Source organism: Phyllobates terribilis, unplaced genomic scaffold (assembly GCF_046119375.1).
Source record: "Phyllobates terribilis strain yellow unplaced genomic scaffold, ASM4611937v1 Scaffold_8__6_contigs__length_399053987, whole genome shotgun sequence".
Lineage (NCBI taxonomy): Eukaryota > Metazoa > Chordata > Amphibia > Anura > Dendrobatidae > Phyllobates > Phyllobates terribilis.
This window is the reverse complement of record NW_027362768.1, coordinates 364,232,167-364,250,508: the sequence shown is the minus strand read 5'-3', so window position 1 is coordinate 364,250,508 and position 18,342 is coordinate 364,232,167. Positions and strand designations below refer to the sequence as shown.

General features: G+C 46.3%; 2 protein-coding genes across 3 annotated transcripts; one reads left to right on the top strand and one right to left on the bottom strand.

The window, feature by feature from the left end:
* The first annotated feature begins 453 nt into the window (after positions 1-453).
* LOC141157481 (uncharacterized) lies at positions 454-5,300 on the top strand. Its single transcript, XM_073644826.1, has 7 exons — positions 454-745; positions 1,509-1,548; positions 2,198-2,325; positions 3,192-3,319; positions 3,534-3,593; positions 3,913-4,102; positions 4,875-5,300. The coding sequence occupies exons 2-7, from the start codon at positions 1,539-1,541 to the stop codon at positions 4,983-4,985; spliced, it is 627 nt and encodes a 208-aa protein (XP_073500927.1). The 5' UTR covers positions 454-745; positions 1,509-1,538; the 3' UTR covers positions 4,986-5,300.
* A 1,129-nt stretch (positions 5,301-6,429) lies between these two features.
* Positions 6,430-18,255, bottom strand: CRELD1 (cysteine rich with EGF like domains 1). 2 transcript variants are annotated; one of them, XM_073644822.1, is made up of 11 exons: positions 18,097-18,255; positions 14,591-14,753; positions 13,781-13,851; positions 13,243-13,353; positions 10,048-10,139; positions 9,784-9,960; positions 9,339-9,434; positions 8,970-9,050; positions 8,199-8,294; positions 7,835-7,972; positions 6,430-7,347 (listed from the first exon to the last, which is right to left on the bottom strand). In XM_073644822.1, exons 2-11 carry the CDS (start codon positions 14,720-14,722, stop codon positions 7,127-7,129), a joined length of 1,215 nt encoding a protein of 404 aa, XP_073500923.1. In that variant the 5' UTR covers positions 14,723-14,753; positions 18,097-18,255; the 3' UTR covers positions 6,430-7,126. The 2 variants fall into 2 exon arrangements, with proteins under 2 accessions (XP_073500923.1, XP_073500922.1); XM_073644821.1 differs by having other exon boundaries at positions 6,431-7,347; positions 13,769-13,851.
* Between the last annotated feature and the right edge of the window lie 87 nt (positions 18,256-18,342).

The window sequence follows — 18,342 nt, the reverse complement described above, 5'->3', positions numbered from 1 at the left end:
GGGATTACAGAAATAGAACATACTATATAAACTTTCACTGTCCTGAACTACAAAAGATCGAGCATATTAAAATTCATCCTACCTGATCCTCATTTTTTTTACAATCTGCCACCTGGGACAGTTTGGAGACCTCCATACACATGAGATCCCACCATGGATGGGCAGCTTAATACCGTCCCTCTGCCCTCTCTTCATAATACCCAGCAGATGGGAAGAGAGTATGACATGACTGCAGGGTCAGACTACACAGAGATGTTTGTAGTCTGTTACCATGGCGTCCAAAAACATTTTAATAAATAAAATAAATTAAAATAGTTGCAAATGTATACACACCCTACTTCTAGAGCAAAGGTAATTCTCTACCTCCGGAGTGACTTTCACAGTGACGGGGACACTAAGTGGCTAATTTTGTTCCTCTTTTCGCTGCTAGCAGATTTAACCCTTCACTACAAGACTATATAAATCCGCTGAGGTTGCAGCAGTGCCCGGCCGACCGTACAGCCCCGGGGTCGGTCATCTGCATTCCTTGGCATTAGAGTCCCCTCTGTGGGAGTCCTCGGAGCGGCTCTCACGTTGGAGACTGTCACTTGGCGAGGCCCCATTGTCACTCGGTCGCCAGGAGAAGCAGATCACATGATGCAAACAGTCCGACAATGAGACACAAAGGAGCGAGCAGAGAAAGTAACACTATAATCCCAGGTATAAGGATCCGCCAGCAAAGGCTTATGAGCAATCAGCGTTACAGGTGAGCACTAGCTGGGTGGAAACTGTAATACGGGTCTGGAAATTCACCGTTTAAGAGGTTCTGCAGCAGCTGAGGACTGAAATATGTCCAGTTGGGGATGATTTATTAAGAGGGTCATAGCAGTGCAATACAGCAGGGGGTGTCACTAATATTGTGCAGGTCATTAATATAAATGGCGCATTTCATCCTTTTAACCTCTTTTAAAGGGACTTTTCAAAACTTTCTAAGGAGGTAAAAAAAAGGGTCTAAAACACAAAAAGGAGGAATTCATCATGACGGGACTTTTTAAAGACACTTTTACTTGTGGCTGCGATATCATTATTTGAGCCAAAATGTAAATTTTGCTCATCTTTACATGTAACACTTCTGTCTAGAGCTGTTACTCCAATTCTGCAAATTTTTTGGAACTTTTTTTTTTTTTTTTTTTTTTAAAAGGAACAGCTCAGTTCCATTAAAGTGAATCAGGCTGAGCTGTAATACCTCACACAACCTGTGGACAAGGAGTGGCGCCATTTTTTTGAAGAAAGCGGCTTCTTTTACCGATTCTGAACAATCCCTTTAATTTTAAGTGCTGAGATCTAATGTTCCCCCATTGAGTTCCAGCAATGACAGGGTTAAGTGGGTGCTTATACATTAGACCTAAATTTTAGTAAAGGACTTTATTAATGATTTTTCTTGCTTGCAGCCCCTTGTACCGATTTTCCAGGTCCCCTTACAAGTCCCTACTTGTCAGTAATATTTACTAAACTTGTGCATTGTACAGGAACCGAGACGTCCCCGGTCCGGCCGCACAATGAGCCTGAGTGAGTACAGGGTGAGAGGGGGTCATCCTGCAGACAATCAGATCCAGGGTATAACCCCCAGAGATCGTAGGAATTGTAACAGCAGCACAGAGTATTTCAGGAGAGGAGTGTGTTTGGAGGCAGTGGCCTGTTATGATGGCAGTGGCCTGTTATGATGGCAGTGGAGCATAGTTTTGCATGGCAGGGGCACTGACATAATGTAAGGAGAGAAATGCAAAGTCATAGACAGATGGGGCAGCGAGCACAGTCCTCAGCAGCACAGAGCATTTTAGGAATCAGTTGTTGGAGGCAGTGTCATATCATTAGTGAGGACCAGACTATAAGTTACAGTGTTAAGATATGTGAAAGGCAAGAGAGACAAGGGAAAGGTCAGTGTAGAGCACAATTCTGCAGCAGCACAGAGTATTTCAGGAAATGATTGTCATGATCTTGTGGGAACCAGTGACCTGTCCCACTCATGGCTTGATGTTAGTGGGACAGGAGCAATGCCATAATGTAAGGAGAGAAAGAAGAGGGGAGCAGAATCCCCAGGAGCACAGAGTATTTTAGGAATTGGGCAGTGTTATTAGTGAAAATCCTATGGATGGAGTTATAGCGCCACCTATGGGTGTAGTCATGGTAATTAGCACTTTTTTTTTTCTTTTTAAAGGAGGGGTGTCCTTGCCTAGTACTCCTGTGGTCACATTGGGCAACTTCAGTGCTCCAAAAAGAAGATGTCCGATCACCCCCCTGTGCCTTCCCGCCGTGCCCACCACAGTCGTGTCACAATCATGTACGGTATGTGTTCTTACAATCCTCTACTTGCAAAAATGTATTTATAGTCTGCTAATGGCGCCCCCAATTATCAGGGCTACAAAACTGTGACGTGTAAGCTCTCTAGTGAGTGGCATAAGGGCTCTTGTAGTGGGGGAAAACACGTACACTCGTGCCGGACCACCGTCACCTATAGCAGGTGGTCTGGGCCCACAGTGCCGGGAGGGTCAAGAATTCCATTGATGACATTTGCGGCACATGTATAGCGGATGTGTGTAGTATTGAAGAAGAGTATTGTAGGAATATGATCAAGCGGTCACAGGTTCAAGTCCCCAGGGAAGCTAATAAAAATATATTTTTTTTTATTAGTATTATTAAAAAGTTTTACAAGTTCAAAAACAAACATTTAGTATCACCATGTGCATAACATTAATAAATATTCTGATATTCTGAGAAAAAAAAAAAAAAAAGATCGAAATGGCAGAATCTGTTTTGTGATTTTAACAAAAAATAAAAAAAAATTAACAAAAAGGATCAAAACGTCACATGGACCGCAAAATGGATCAAAACAAGTAATAGTGAAAAAAAAATAAAAAAAAGTTATGGCTCTTGGAAGGTGAAGAGGAAAAATCGAAAGCAAAGAGGGGCCAACTGGGACTCTGCATAAACCTCAGCATGCCAGCTATCCCACTTGTGCCCACCTACTACCCTATATGGCTGATCCGATGTTGCAGTGCCCCCATAGCAGAATCAGCCACCAAGAGCAATGCTGCCCCCTGCTGGCTGTACACCAAACTGTGTAATGGCCGCTGGGATACTCTCTAAAACCCATATTGGGACCCCTATGGCATTGCACCTAATCCAGGACACTTTCTTTTTTTGCGTCGCAGTTCCCCCAACGTCTGAATCCCCTGCATCCCCCCGGAGTGAGGAGGAGAATGGTGAGTCTGGAGACCGTGGCCGCCCATCATCACAACCAGCAGAGGGTGATTAACATGCAACAAAAGGAATACAGCAGGTGAGAAGCGACTGCTAGATGGCGGCTAGGCAGCAAGTACCTCAGCGTCATCTGGCGCATGCTTATTATCCTAGACAGCACCATGTTAGGTCATCCAACCCGTGACTGATAACGTCAGCAGTCTATGGGGCCATTATAAAAGGTTCTTTGGAGCCGACATCGGGACACATAACAAAATGTAGTAACTTTATAATAACATCCTGTGTTTTACCAGATTTCACCAGGGCTGGAGGCGACCATTTTACGGCAACGCGATAGAAAAAGAGGAATACAGGTAACGGAAATGGTGAATCTATTGCTAGAAACTCAGCATCTCTGGCCGAGGAGGACCTGGCTTATAGTCCTCCATATTGGCCATTTCTTGTGTCAGAATATAAGGCTCAGCCTGACATATACACACAGCGGACGTACCTACAGATGTATTTAGAGATTGGGAAATCATACAAGGTTTCCATGACAACACCTGAGAAACTATAGGAGACATAGCGGAAACTCAGTAGTGCAGCCCGAGGCTTTGGGCCTACACAACACGAGGCAGGATACAGATTTGTCACTTACACGTTATGTAATAAATACTACCTAAAATATCTCAGGAGAGAAATTAGACAACTTCTCAAGAAGCAGATCACTGACAAGTGGAGCACGGCCAGAGAGACGCTGATCAGTCAGAGCAAAGAGCTGGAAGCCCTGAAAGAAGCCGACCGATCGGCCATACTGCAGGACCTGGAGCAAGAAAGAGCAAAAGCTTTATTCCTGAGGAGATACCGGGATGAGAACAAGCGGGTGAGTCCGGATCAACAAGGTCTGTAATATAGAAGAATACTTCATCAAGACTTGGCGTTATCCTGTATTACACTCCAGAGCTGCACTCACTATTCTGCTGGAGCAGTCACTGTGTACATACATTACATTACTGATCCTCAGTTACATCCTGTATTATACTCCAGAGCTGCACTCACTATTCTGCTGGAGCAGTCACTGTGTACATACATTACATTACTGATCCTCAGTTACATCCTGTATTATCCTCCAGAGCTGCACTCACCATTCTGCTGGTGCAGTCACTGTGTACATACATTACATTACTGATCCTCAGTTACATCCTGTATTATACTCCAGAGCTGCACTCACTATTCTGCTGGTGCAGTCACTGTGTACATACATTACATTACTGATCCTGAGTTACATCCTGTATTATACTCCAGAGCTGCACTCACTATTCTGCTGGTGCAGTCACTGTGTACATACATTACATTACTGATCCTGTACTGATCCTGAGTTACATCCTGTATTATACTCCAGAGCTGCACTCACTATTCTGCTGGTGCAGTCACTGTGTACATACATTACATTACTGATCCTGAGTTACATCCTGTATTATACTCCAGAGCTGCACTCACTATTCTGCTGGTGCAGTCACTGTGTACATACATTACATTACTGATCCTGTACTGATCCTGAGTTACATCCTGTATTATACTCCAGAGCTGCACTCACTATTCTGCAGTCACTGTGTACATACATTACATCTTATATAAAAATTTTATTTCTATAGTTGATGGAAAACAAATGGCAAGAAAACCGTCTGACCCGATCTATGGAGACGCTAAAGGAGCGAGAACTGCTACAGTATAACCCAATAAACTGGAGTGGAACGCTGAAATAAGGAAATCCTGAGGGGCAGGAGAGGGGGCGCGGTGCCAGCGAGACCACTGGCTGCCAGAATAACCCTCCAGCAGATGCATCATCAAACCCAGCGCCAGCCTGAATCGCCCAAGTTCTGGGAGCGCGGGGAATGTAGCACAATCCACTCTGCTGAATTTTGGGGAAAAAAGTAATTAAAAGGGTTTTTTCCAGGAACAGAATGATTGTTCTTCTATGTAAATGATCTGACAGGGCATGCTGGGAGATGTAGTTTTATAACTGCTAGAGAGGAATAGGCTGAAGACCACTGTCCTGGAAGCCATTAGATGAAACAGTGATGACCCCATGTACTGTAATGGTGCTTTGTTAAAAAAAAAAAAAAAAAAAAAAAAGCAGCAATTCTGCAATTTTCTTTTTTGCTTTAATGCGTTTACCTTTATGGGTTAATCAACACAGTTTTATGGAGATTTGTATTTGAAAGCAATGCATTGTTCCCAGTTATCAGCCATTTCAGGCTGAGGGGAGGATGAGCACACTACTGTTACTTATCTTCAGACCCGAGACATCCAGAATATAAAGAAGGGAAGACGGAAAGTTTAAATAAGTTTATTATCCTGAGATGAATAAATAAAGACAAACAAACAGCCGATCCAAACCGACATACAGGAAATAATAATAAAAAAAAATAATGCAACACAGGGGTCTCCAACCAGAGCTGGGCATGCTGGGAGTTGTAGTTCTGCAGCAGCAGGAAGGCCACAGGTTGGAGACCACTGACGTAACATGCAAATTCATCACTCCATGACAGCCAATATGTGTTCACGCCCTCCCTGGTATATTAACATTTCACAAATAACTAGTAAAAAAAAAAAAAAAAAAAAAAAAAAAAAATCCCAAAAAGAGTACTCATACCCCCTCCTATATTGTGTAAATTGATTGCCGACACACCTTTATGAGTGGAAGGGGGGGGGGGGCGGTTGAGGTCTCGTAATGGCCGCCGTTGTAAGACGTTCGTATATTTTATGGATCGATCCAATATTTAGAGGGTATGTACACTTTTTTGCAACTGCTTCTACACACCTAAATAGGCAATTGTGCAAATAAGACATGATTAAAATGCAGAGCCATGTGTCTCCATGGCGACAGACTACAAAGAAACCCTTGTAGTCAGGCTTTTAGTCTACTCCCATCTCTCTTTTTTTTTTTTCCTTTTAACTTTCTGTAGATTCGAGAAGACAAAAAGGAACGATTGCAGGAAAAGGCTACATAAGATTTGTTTTGCAGTCATGGAGACGCATTGGGGCTGTATACACAACACAATACATATACATACACACATATATATATATATATATATATATATATATATATATATATATATATATATATATATATATATATATATATATATATATATATATATATATATATATTTTTTTTTTTTTTTTTTTTTTTTTTTTTCTTCTTAAATTAAAACAGAGGATCTGATTTATTTTTAGAGGCACCGAAGCAATACAAAAAACATTTGCAAAAGTGTTCCTACCCTGCAAGGGCAGGTCGTGGTCACTCCTACAAGGTGCGGTGACCCCTGAGAAAAACAAAAAAAAGTCACAAAACCAGCCAGTCCGCGCAGAACCGCCAGTATTTAAAGGAGCAGCTCCCTTCTTAATAAATACACATTAACCCAGTCCGATTCCAGGAGTCTCTGTTCTTCCAAGAGGGTCCATACCCCCAAAAGCGCTGGCGTCACCTCTGATCTCCAATATGAATGCCGGGGAAAATGTGTAGCGGGCAAATAGGCGAAGTATTCAGCGAGAGTAAAAAGATTCTCGATATGTCCAAGATCGCCTCCTTCATGGTGAAAGAAAAGAAAATCTAAAGATTTGTGGATTCCTTTAAAAAAAAAAAAAAAACGTTTTGGAACCTTCTTCATAGACGATTCTATAACCTTATATAGGATATTTTCAGTGGTTTCTGTGCTTATGTGTCTTCTACAATATTAGGGGGTAAGGATAATTTCTTGGAGGATTTTTCCAGGGTCTCCAAGTCGCTATTGTCCATCTCTCCTCCCCGGCAGGGCTGTATCATCAGCTCTTTGGGGCCCCATGGGTGAAGCAGAAGAGGAGCCCCATAAACATTCTGGTCCGGCACCCCGTCAGGAAGCTATCTCCCCTTCATAAAGCCTTCAAGCACTCTGTCGCTTTTCTCCGAGAACCAGTATCCGGCCATGGCCGCCACGGCTCCAATGAAGATTGCGGTAAAGACCATGTCCCCTTTAGCCGCTAGAGTGGCCAGAGCGCAGATGACCACCCCGAAGAACATCTGCTGGAGGACCACCACCTCGTCGTCCGTGATGTCATCAAACAAGCCTTTCTCAGAGTCATCTGGCCACAAAAGAAAAAGTTAAATACAATGCAGAATATACAAGGAGCAACTCCTAAATAAGGCAGTAAAGCAAAACATCTCTTCCCAATAAGGTGGACATAGTGGCCAGACACGTCGCCAGCAACCTGCAAATTATTACCACTTGGTGGCTGAACTTTTCCTGATGTAATCGGAGAGATGTGTTATTTGTTCTGCGCCATTTAGAAGTCTCTTTCTCCCCTCTCGCAGCACAAAGGCTGACACTAAAGGGAGAAAAACTGCAGCTTCATCCCCCTCCTCTCCCCTCTTCCATCTCTAGGTGAATTCTTTAGGATAGAGACGGTTTTACAGAGAATCTATATGCAGGGGGAAGATGTTACTTTAAGGAAGGATTTTTTGCACTGAGAAATAAACTTTAAACTTTGTTTCGGAGCCACTTTATAACTCCAGCTTGTGGAATTGTATTTTAAGCAATTCTCCACACTTCAAACCGCCTCCACGACTCACCTTTATGATCCGCCTTACAGGACCCGGCCATCTTGGAATAACCCTTCTCGCACACGCAGCTGTAGCTTCCCTCCGTGTTCACACACTCCTCCCGTAAGCCTTTACACTTGGGGATCTCGCTGTCGCACTCGTCCACATCTGTGATACAGAAAGTGAGATTACAGCACGGCAGTAATGCTGCAAAACTGCAGTCGCTCGACGTGGCGTGCGCGGCAGTGACACCTTGTGGCGGCGACGAGTACAGAGCGCAAAAACAGCTTCCTATAAGGAGCGGTCCATACATATTTTAGCTGATAAAAGCCATCATTTATAATCCGGTCCCTGCAGTACTGCAGAAATTGCAGCATCCTTCAGCCATACTCACCCAGGCACTTGGCACCGTCCCGATAGAACCCGGCATTGCATTTCTTGCATCGTGCCGGCCCTGCGCCCATGCATCCAATACAGGATTTATCACAGTCTGGATATCAGAGGGACACAAAAAGGGAAAAAATGCAATGAGTATTTCTCATTAAATCAGAATAAAGTCTATTTCTGGTTCAGAAAACCCCAAATTTGCAAATGTAGCAGTGGAGCACGGACCCTCAGATTATCCAGAGATGCTAGAAAATGTTCTCGCTCGCTTTGGAAGTCCCAAGTAAATCCACCTGTCACACAAAGCCCATAGATTGTAATGGGAACACTGTAATGCTTCCTTTCCCTGCTGTGGGGCTGCAGGGTTTCCGCACATATTACATCTGGGGGTCCCAAGAGCGGGACCACCATTCGGTCAGCCTACTGTACGCCTTACAATTGTGGCCAAAAGTTTCTTAGGCAAAAATGTGAGTGCGCCCCCTCCATGGATGAGAAGCCCCCATATGTGAACGGTCTCCGGAAGCTTTACTGCTGCACAGGAATCATGGCAACGTCACCTTTTCTTCTCCGGACAATAATTCTACCAGATGGACCAAACAGTGTGTCGGGGGCTCCAGACTTAACCAAAGTTATATTCTCTAATAGAGCTGCCTTCAGATTGTCAAAAATTGGAGAGTTCAGATAACCTTTTTTTCCTAACTTGTATAGGGACCTGAAGAAGGAGGAAACACTCAAAGTGAACATCCCTTTTAAGCAATGACTGGCATGAGTGACGGCTCACCTCGGCATTCATAGGATCCCTCTGTATTCAGGCAGTACTGGTTGGATCTGCAGCGATCGATGGTGCCACATTCATCAATGTCTGCAGAGGAGGAAGAGAAATCCTGAATATGAAGTTGGGTGTCTCATCAGTGCCCACCTAGATCAGCAGGTGCTGTATACGGAGGCGGCAGCCATAGTGTCCAGGACCATTAGTCAGACGGACGTATTTCACGCTTCGTATTTGGCCTGGACTGACTGCGGATCTCCCTACCGGAACCTTACAGCGTCAGACACATTTGGGTCCGGCCCATGAAATACGCCGGTCAGACCCCGGTCTAATAGAAAAGAACGTCGGCCTCCATTGCAAAATCCCCTAGTGATCACTCACCGATACATTTCATGTCGTGCAGCATCCAGCCCTTCTTGCACAGCACGCACTGATCGTCCCCCGGTCCCAGGCACTTGCTGCAGGAGCGGTGACACTCTGAAAATAAAGAAAATGCACAAAAGTCATCAGTAAAACTGGAAAGGATATGTGCAAATCCCAAAATGACAATTGCCCCTCAGCGATCCCTGCGTGCTTTCTGTTTCTAGAAAACCTGCTCGGCAAAATATTATGATTCTTTGCTGCGTTGAGTTCCTCCGGAGCAGCAGTCTGCAAAACCGCGGATTACAAGCCGATGGAGACTACAGCTCTCAGCATTGTGGGAGTTGTAGTTTCACTAGAGCTGGTGACATGCTGGGTGTTGTAGGTTCACAGAATAATGCGCTAACATATCTATTTAAATATACAACTTCTGTATGGGAGCATGCACTATCGTCCCCTTACATACCAGAACATACCAGGTGGCTCTCATTTTTGGCTTCCTCATAATAACCGACTGCACAGTCCGTACACAAGGGGCCACCATAGCTGGGGTGACAGTCGCATGTCCCCGTGCCGGCTCGGGTGCCAGTTCCGTTGCATTCTCCCCTCCCGTTGCAGGGCTCGTCAGTGCCGCCCGGGCAGGCTGTAATACAGGTGGTGAGAACATCGTACTGCGACTTTAATTTTTTGGGTTAAATCAAGACTATATAATACGGGGCTGAAAACTCACGTGCACAATCCGGACCCCAGGTGCCTTCCGGGCAGCAGAGTTTCAAGGTGTCCATACACAGCCAGTCAGAGAGGTCGCTGGGCTCTTTGGGTCTAGGGAGCAAACAAAAAGCATTGGGATCAAGCAATATATCTTGGGAGTTCGCTTTCTATGGAATTTATGCATTTGCAAAAGAAAAACGCAATAAATGCAGATTAATCTCGATGCAAATCACTTATTGGAGGACCACTCCAATCTATGGGACAAAGCAGAGTACAGCGCTCATCTATCAATCCTACAGAGTATTAATGGAGCAGCAGCGCACTCAGCAGGAGACCACTGCTCCTCTATCATTGGGACCTCTGGCGATCAGATACTTACCACCTATCATCCTGGGAATGGGCTCATAACTCAACATTATCAGAGAAATCTACTTGTTTCTCCACTTATGAGCCACTTCTTTCCCATGCCTCTACCCCCAGAACTAGTCATTCACGCCGAAAAAAAATTCTAAAACGCATCTTGGTCAAAACAAGTCTATAAGGTTGGTAGGAGGAAGGAGAAGAAAGAGACACAGGACCTAGTATTCTAGTAAGTGTTTATTTCACATCAGAGCTGGATTCACAGCTACACTGCTCAGCACTGCTGTATAATGCCCTCCATGTGCTATCAAAAGTCAATGGAGTAGTAATCCTGTGTGTCTGTGTATGGGAGACATCATAGGAGCCCTTATACCCCCACTAGCTCAGAGACAATGAAAACTATACCTGCAGTCACATGACACTGGAAAATCCTGACAGTGTGCAGTGAACACAATGTCAATATTATTATTATAGCGCCATTTATTCCATGGCACTTTACATGTGAAAAAGGAGTATACATCGCAAAAACAATTACAATAATCTTGAACACAATGTGACGGCGACTGGTACAGGAGGAGCGAGGACCCTGCCCGCGAGGGCTCACAATCTACAAGGGGTGGGTGAGGATACAGTAGGTGAGGGTAGAGCTGGTCGTGCAGCATTATTTGTGGAGTGGTGGTTACTGCAGGTTGTAGGCTTGTGGGAAGAGGTGGGTCTTCAGGCTCCTTTTGAAGGTTTCCACGGTCGACGAGAGTCTGATGTGTTGGGTTAGAGAGTTCCAGAGTAGGGCGGAAGCACGGGAGAAATCTTGTATGCGATTGTGGGAGGAGGAGATAAGAGGGGAGTAGAGAAGGAGATCTTGTGAGGATCGGAGGTTGCGTGCAGGTAAGTACCGGGAGACTAGGTCACAGATGTATGGGGGAGACATGTTCTGAATAGCTTTGTATGTCATGGTTAGGGTTTTGAACTGGAGTCTCTGGGCAATGGGGAGCCAGTGAAGAGATTGACAGAGAGGAGAGGCCGGGGAATAGCAGGGGGACAGGTGGATTAGTCGGGCAGCAGAGTTTAGAATAGATTGGAGGGGTGCGAGAGTGTTGGAAGGGAGGCCACAGAGCAGGAGATGATGAGGGCATGCACTAGTGTTTTTGCAGATTCATGGTTTAGGAATGTGCGGATCCAGGAGATATATTTGAGTTGGAGTCGGCAGAAGGTGGAAAGGGCTTGGATATGTGGTTTGAGAGTTCAGAGTCCAGGGTTACCCCAAGGCAGCGAGCCTGAGGGACTGGGGAGATTGGGCAGCCATTGACTATGATAGATAGATCAGTTGGGGGGGTTGAATGAGATGGCGGAACGATGATGAATTCTGTTTTATCCATGTTAAGTTTTAGAAATCTAGCAGAGAAGAAGGATGAGATAGCGGACAGACATTGTGGGATTCTGGTTAGTAGGGAGGTGATATCGGGTCCAGAGAGGTAGATCTGTGTGTCATCAGCATAGAGGTGATAATGAAAGACATGAGACTATGAGCTGTCCCAGGCCTAAGGTATAGATGGAGAAGAGCAGGGGTCCTAGAACTGAACCTTGGGGGACACCGACAGATAGGGGGCGAGATGAGGAGGTGGTCTGTGAGTGGGAGACACTGAATGTCCTGTCTGTTAGGTATGAGGAGATCCAGGATAGGGCCAAGTCTGTGATGCCGAGAGATGAGAGAGTCTGTAGTAAGAGGGAATGGTCCACTGTGTCGAAGGCAGATGACAGGTCTAGGAGGAGGAGGACGGAGTAGTGTTGCTTAGATTTGGCGGTTAGTAGGTCGTTGGTGACTTTAGTCAGGGCAGTTTCAGTAGAATGGTGCGGTCGAAGAGGGAGCAGGAGTAGAGGTGGGAGGACAGCTCAGAATGGACGTGTTCCAGTAGTTTTGAGGCATAGGGGAGAAGTGATATCGGGCGATAGCTAGACAGAGGATGGGTCAAGGGAGGGCTTTTTGAGGATTGGTCTGATTGAGGCATGTTTGAAGCATGAGGGGAAGACACCAGTTGTTAGTGACAGGTTGAAGAGGTGGGCTAGGGCTGGGATGAAGATAGTGGTAAGGTTTGGGGTGAGGTGGGACGGGATTGGGTCGTGAGGTGTGATTTGGAGACTAAAGAGGAAAGTTGATCTTCCGTAATGGTGGAGAATGTGGTTTTGGAGGAGGAGGGTTGAGTAGGTGTGAGGAGGGGCTGTGGGGGCTTTAGGCAAAAGCTTTGTCTGATGGTGTCAATCTTCTGCTTGAAGAATGAGGCAAAGTCTTCGGCTGAAATAAGAGGAGAGGGAGGAGGCACTGGGGGACAGAGGAGAGAATTGAAGGTGTTGAATAGTTGTTTGGGGTTGTGAGACAGGGAGGATATGAGAGATGAGAAGCATGTTTGTTTTGCTGCAGTGAGTGTGGACTTGAAGGTAGTGAGGGACTGTTTGAATGCAATGAAATGCTCATTGGAGTGAGACCTTTTCCATCTACGCTCAGCAACCCTGGAGGCCCGTCACAGTTCTTTAGTCAGGCTGGTGTGCCAGGGTTGTCTGTTGGTTGTGCGAGCTTTGGTATGTGTGAGGGGGGCGACTGAATAGAGAGCTGCAGCTGTTGTAGTGTTGTATAAAGTGGCAGCAATATCTGCATCATGTAAGGAACTAATGTCTGTAAGAGGGAGAAGGGATTCAGAGAGTGAGTGTAGGTCAAGGTGTTTGAGATTTCTGCGAGGGTATGCAAGTTTATGGACTGCAGACTTGAACGCCAAGCCTGGGCAGCCCCTTTAAGAATAACTACAATTCCTGGATTTGCACTTTAACTCTTCACGCTTTGGCATTTATTAGTCGTCCTCACCTCTTAAACCACCAGGTTTCCAGATGTTCTTCGTTCTGCTCCAACATCTTATTACATTCATAGTCGGACTTGTCACAGGCATTTTCTATCACCTCCAGAAGACGCGTCTCACTGCGGAAACAGACAATTATAACAAAATGTCCTTCCCTTCAAATATGACATAACCTCTCACCTTAAAGGGGCTTTCCAGTATTTCGGAAAAAAAATTGTCTAGAGCATGAAAGAGGTAATCTAAACTCACCCCTTAATTCCTCATCAATTCCTTCGCTCCGGTCTCTGCTTACTTCCATGCCACTTCTACCATTCAGCAGTGATTGTCAGCAGCGTTGCTCAAGTGCTTGTGTCTGCATGAAGCAAGCAGAGACTGGTGCAGACCAAAGGGGTGAGGAAAGGTCACTTCTTCATTTTATACCATTTCTTATTTGGAAGCAATTTCCTTAAAATAGCGGAAACATTTTATTTTTTGTTTGTTTGTTTTTTGGGAGGAATCCAGAGACATCATAAAATTTGTGCACAACCCCGATACCTGCTCTCATACTTTGCCAGCTTCTCCTCTTCCCACGCCGTGTTGCCTCCACCAAAATTTTGCCCGGCCGTCTTCTCTATGCCCTAAAACAGAATGAAACATGACTCTTAAAAGGGGCCACTAAACCAAAAGTCTACGGCCAGTTGGGAAGGATGGGGAGGTGTAATGGCAGCTCACAATCATCCTGTAAGCAAGTGTAGTCGTAACAAGACACCTGGCCAGCTTCAGACAAAGGATTTACACCCCCACCAGCTAGCTAGTAAGCTCCTGCAGGAAGACCCCCTGTGGATCCAAACCATGTGGTCTCCTTTGTTCAGACAGCTATGATTTCATAAGCAGTTATGGATATACTATACGTCCTAGTGTATAGTTCCACGATCCCCAGGACATGGAGAATGTCCACCTGGGTCTCGACCCATTCTAGCACATAGGAATAGGGAGATAAAGAGAACAGCTAACAGGAAACAGATAGTACAGTTGTGTTTAGTCTCCACGTGTAGCAGAGGTCCGGCTGGATCGGATTACACAAGAACCGCCTCCCTAGGACCGTCCATTAAGGAGTTATGACCCATGTGAAGTTTTGGAATTATTATCTGCCAGGGGCACGGGGAGGGGACTCAGGTTTGAGGGGGGAGGGGAATTTAGGTTTGGCAGCTCTTTAGATCAGTATGGGAGCGCTCCGCCCGTACCCGACCTCTCTCACGGCTCCTCAGATACCTAGAGAGGTGATGGCGCACGTGGGTGCACAATTTTATGGTCCGGCTTGGCACGGTGCCCGCTCACTTTAAAGGGATCTGATTTTCCTTGATCTTGTAGTCTCACCTTGATGAAATTGTTGACCAGGCTGCGGCAGGTCAGGCACGGCTCTTGCTTGGCAGCACCAAGTCTGGAGAGGAGAAGAAAAAGGAGCAGAGTGCCCAGCAAGGAACCCATGAATCTGTGCCAGGCATCCATGATGGAGAACCCTGGAAAATCAGAGCCAACCCTAAAGAAAGAAGAAATAACATAAGTGATCACATCCCTGTGTTATATACTTGCACTCGGAGCCTAAGTGGAAGCTGTGCCGCCATCACCCAGCTCTCCCAGAACACAAGGAAAGCCGCATGACCACCCATGTGCCCATAATGATACCCATTGGGTTGTCACACGGCTCTCGCACCCCCCTGACTGCTCTGCAGGGATGGAGATGTGCTGCAGCCCGATAATAACCGGAGACAGAGCCAAGATATCCACAGATAGTCACCTTATTATTAACCCTGCGCATTACGCCTCCCGCTGTGTCGGTGATTATAGGGTGATGGAGGTATGAGGTCTCCGGAGAAAAGGGCTGCAATAAATAAGAACCAATTCTCTGCAAGAGATGAACAGATGCGTCCAATACTAGAACATGGTGGAGCGCGGACCGGACATAAGAAGCTTACGGGGCTACGGCGTGCAAAGCGCCCAATGCAATAACATCTGCAAAGATTTATATTACTCCAAGGCCTCAAAAATAAAAAGCCGCCCTACAAAATATCCAAACTAGTAATATTCTACCGTTATGTGTACACAGCTCCCGTATGTAATATTAGGGGCAGAACTGGGACAACCATCAACTCTTGTCTCATTAATCACTGACAGAAAGGAATAAAAGGATGAATGGACGAGTCAAGGATAAAGTAAGGGAGCACTGAGCGAGATATGGGGCGCAAGAGGGGTTAAAAAGCGTGCAAGAAGGAGAGAACACAGAGAGGAATAAAATATAGGGAGAAACAGAGATTTAGGGTAAGAGCACAAAAAGAGCCAGAGGAAGAGCACCCACAAGAGCGGGGCCTGAGAGAACGTGTAATAGTGAGTAAAGTGCAGGAAGAAAGTGCAAATAAAAAATAAAAAAAAAAGAGGGTGCAAAAGGGGGCGAGGGCCGCACGCAACAGGGGGCAGGAGAGAGAGGGTGAACTATAGATGGCGAAGGCGCAAAAGTGTGCAAGGAAGGGGGACACTCACTAGAGAGCGAGGGTGAGGAGCGTGCAATAGAGCAAGACAAAGAAAAGAGAACAAGGTAAAATGCACCACAGAGAGCGAGCTAGAAAGAAGGAGAGCGCACGTGAGAAGAAAAAAATTGGAGTTGTGACGTGTGCTTGCTGGGTGGAGTCTTTAGATTTCCTGCAATAAGCCATTTGCTGTCCAGGATTTTTAATAATTAATAATCGATAAATAATTAATACCTCCCCATCATCCACTAAATATTTCATCGTGTCATCTGAACGCTCTGATGCGACATTCACATTATGTGATGAGCAGACGTCTCGGGTAAGGACCAGGTGTTGGGGTCCGCTAGTGTGGTCCCAAAGACTGGCCCCCTCCCCACAACTCTATGACATCCATAAGAAGAATTCAGCATTTTATGGGGTCCATGCATGGTCCAGCAGAGGAGGTGACATCTTGTATGGGCCTCTCCACTCTACGGAGTCCCGATCAATGTACCTCCCCTTCCCATATTATGTCCATATGTTTTTAACAGAGCACATGGTGGGGGATCATCTTCACAATTCAGTCCTTGAGAGGAAAATGGATGCAATGGTGCCGCTCTTCCCATGTATGCGTGTAATGTGCAGAGTCGCCCATCTGCCCACATCTAGCACCAGGTGCAGTGATCCCTGCTGTGTGATTTATTGCCAGTCTATAGCACCAACAAATTGCAACCAGCTGAGAAGTACAACATCCATATTTCCCCCAGAGGTCATCATGCCACGCTATCGCTCACAGCCTGGCACACCACGCCTCCAGCTGGCATCACGTGTGCTGTATTAGTATTCTGCACTATGTGAACCTTATGGATGCCCAGCATTACATACCCCTGCATCCATGTACAAACCCTGGATATTCAGCTCTTAGATGGCATCTCTGAGTTATCAAAAAGCAAAACATACCGGGCTGGGACAAGGGCATAGAAGAAAAACAGGGTATGCATGAAGCCCAAGTTATGTATGCCCACTACATAGACCCTTATGCCCATGTCTGAGCCTGGTACATGCCAATCTTTATAGAAATTTCTGCATTAATCTCAGCAATATCTTGCACCATACACAGTGAACCATGACATATGGTGCAGAACAGAATATGTCAGGTTGGGGTATGCAGCACTGGGCATGTAAGAAGCACATATAGTATGGAATATAGATGCATAGAAGGCCATGCCAACATGGGGCAGAATACACCAGGCTCGGACATGGGCATAGGGGATGCATGAATCACACAAGAGTATGGTATATGCATGCCAAGTACTACATTCCCCAGCCCTGTCTGGTATATTTAGCCCCACGTATGTCCAGTGCTGTATGCTCACTATGCCAACGTCTAAAATACGCTGCTCTTGGTTGGCATTTCTGCATTAATCCAGTGCTCATGTCATATGGTGCAGAAGATACATGCATCAAAGGCAATGGCATCAAGCAGCTGAATATACCAGGCTGGGACATGGGCATGTAACACTGAGCATCCATGAAGCACGTCATGTATGCCCAGTGTTACATATATACTTACGTCCATATCTGAGCCTGGCATATGCTGCTTTTAGTTGGCATTTCTGCATTATCCTGCACCATGCCCAGGGAATATGGTGCAGAAGAAACCCATGAAAGGCCATGCCAGCAAGGGGCGAAGGATACCAAGCTGGGATATGGGACAAGCAGCCTGGTGTTTTCTGCCACACGCTGGCACGGCCGTTCATGCATCTTCAGCACCACATGTTCACGTATACCCAGTGCTATATACCCGATGGCACTGCTCATACATATACATTCTGCACCAGATGACATGGGCACTGAGCAAGAGATAAGAGCTGGGACATGGGTATCGGGGTATGCAGCACTTAGCATGCATGTGGTGCAGAAAATACATTAATCATGCCAACCAAGGGCAGAGTTTACCCCATAGTCCAAGCTGGTATATTCTGCCCCAGGTTGGCATGATTTCTGCAATATGTTCTGCATATATAGGGGGCATGCAATAAGCATAGGGGGGCACGCAATAAGCATTGGCTGGACTATGGGGTACGCAGCCTGGTAGCCTGTGCCCCAAGTTGGCATGATCCATGTATGTTGTGCACCCTGTGCCATATAATGCCCCTGTCCCAGCCATGGGAAAGGTCATGAACACTACCAGGCTGGCACCTGGGCATGCACAAAGCCCATCCTACGCCATGCCCCATCCCCAGGTTGGCCTGGCTCCCTGCATGTCCTGCACCATATGCCCCAGCCTGCCACACTGGTTACACAGCCCCTCTAGGTTATAAATGGCCGCCACTCCAGAGCTGTGGTCTCCCCTCCTTGCCCCGTGTCCATACCCACCTCCAGCACCCGTGCCCCTCACACTGGCGCCGCCGCAGCTCCCGGCATGCACCGCTCCTCCCGCACCGCAATCCTCAGCTGCGGCAGCCGGACACGTCTCTACCACTGGAGCGGCCTCTCAGCCAATCACAGCGAGCCATGTGCGCTGACGTCACTGATCGAACCCGAACCCGGGGGCCGGCGGCTGTCAGCGAGGGTTAACCCTGTGCGCGCTGCAGCACTCTGCGGAGAGGGAGGAGAGGAGGA

Bases quoted from the DNA above. Each gene is read 5' to 3' on its own strand.
- LOC141157481 (XM_073644826.1), top strand. The intron at 3,320-3,533 runs GTGAGAAGCGAC...GTGTTTTACCAG, and splicing joins CAACAAAAGGAATACAGCAG to ATTTCACCAGGGCTGGAGGC. The intron at 4,103-4,874 runs GTGAGTCCGGAT...TTATTTCTATAG, and splicing joins ACCGGGATGAGAACAAGCGG to TTGATGGAAAACAAATGGCA.
- CRELD1 (XM_073644821.1), bottom strand. From the start codon at position 14,722: ATGGATGCCTGGCACAGATTCATGGGTTCCTTGCTGGGCACTCTGCTC. The intron at 9,961-10,047 runs GTGAGTTTTCAG...CCTGTATTACAG, and splicing joins CTGGGGTCCGGATTGTGCAC to CCTGCCCGGGCGGCACTGAC. The intron at 9,051-9,338 runs GTGAGTGATCAC...CCTCCTCTGCAG, and splicing joins GCACGACATGAAATGTATCG to ACATTGATGAATGTGGCACC.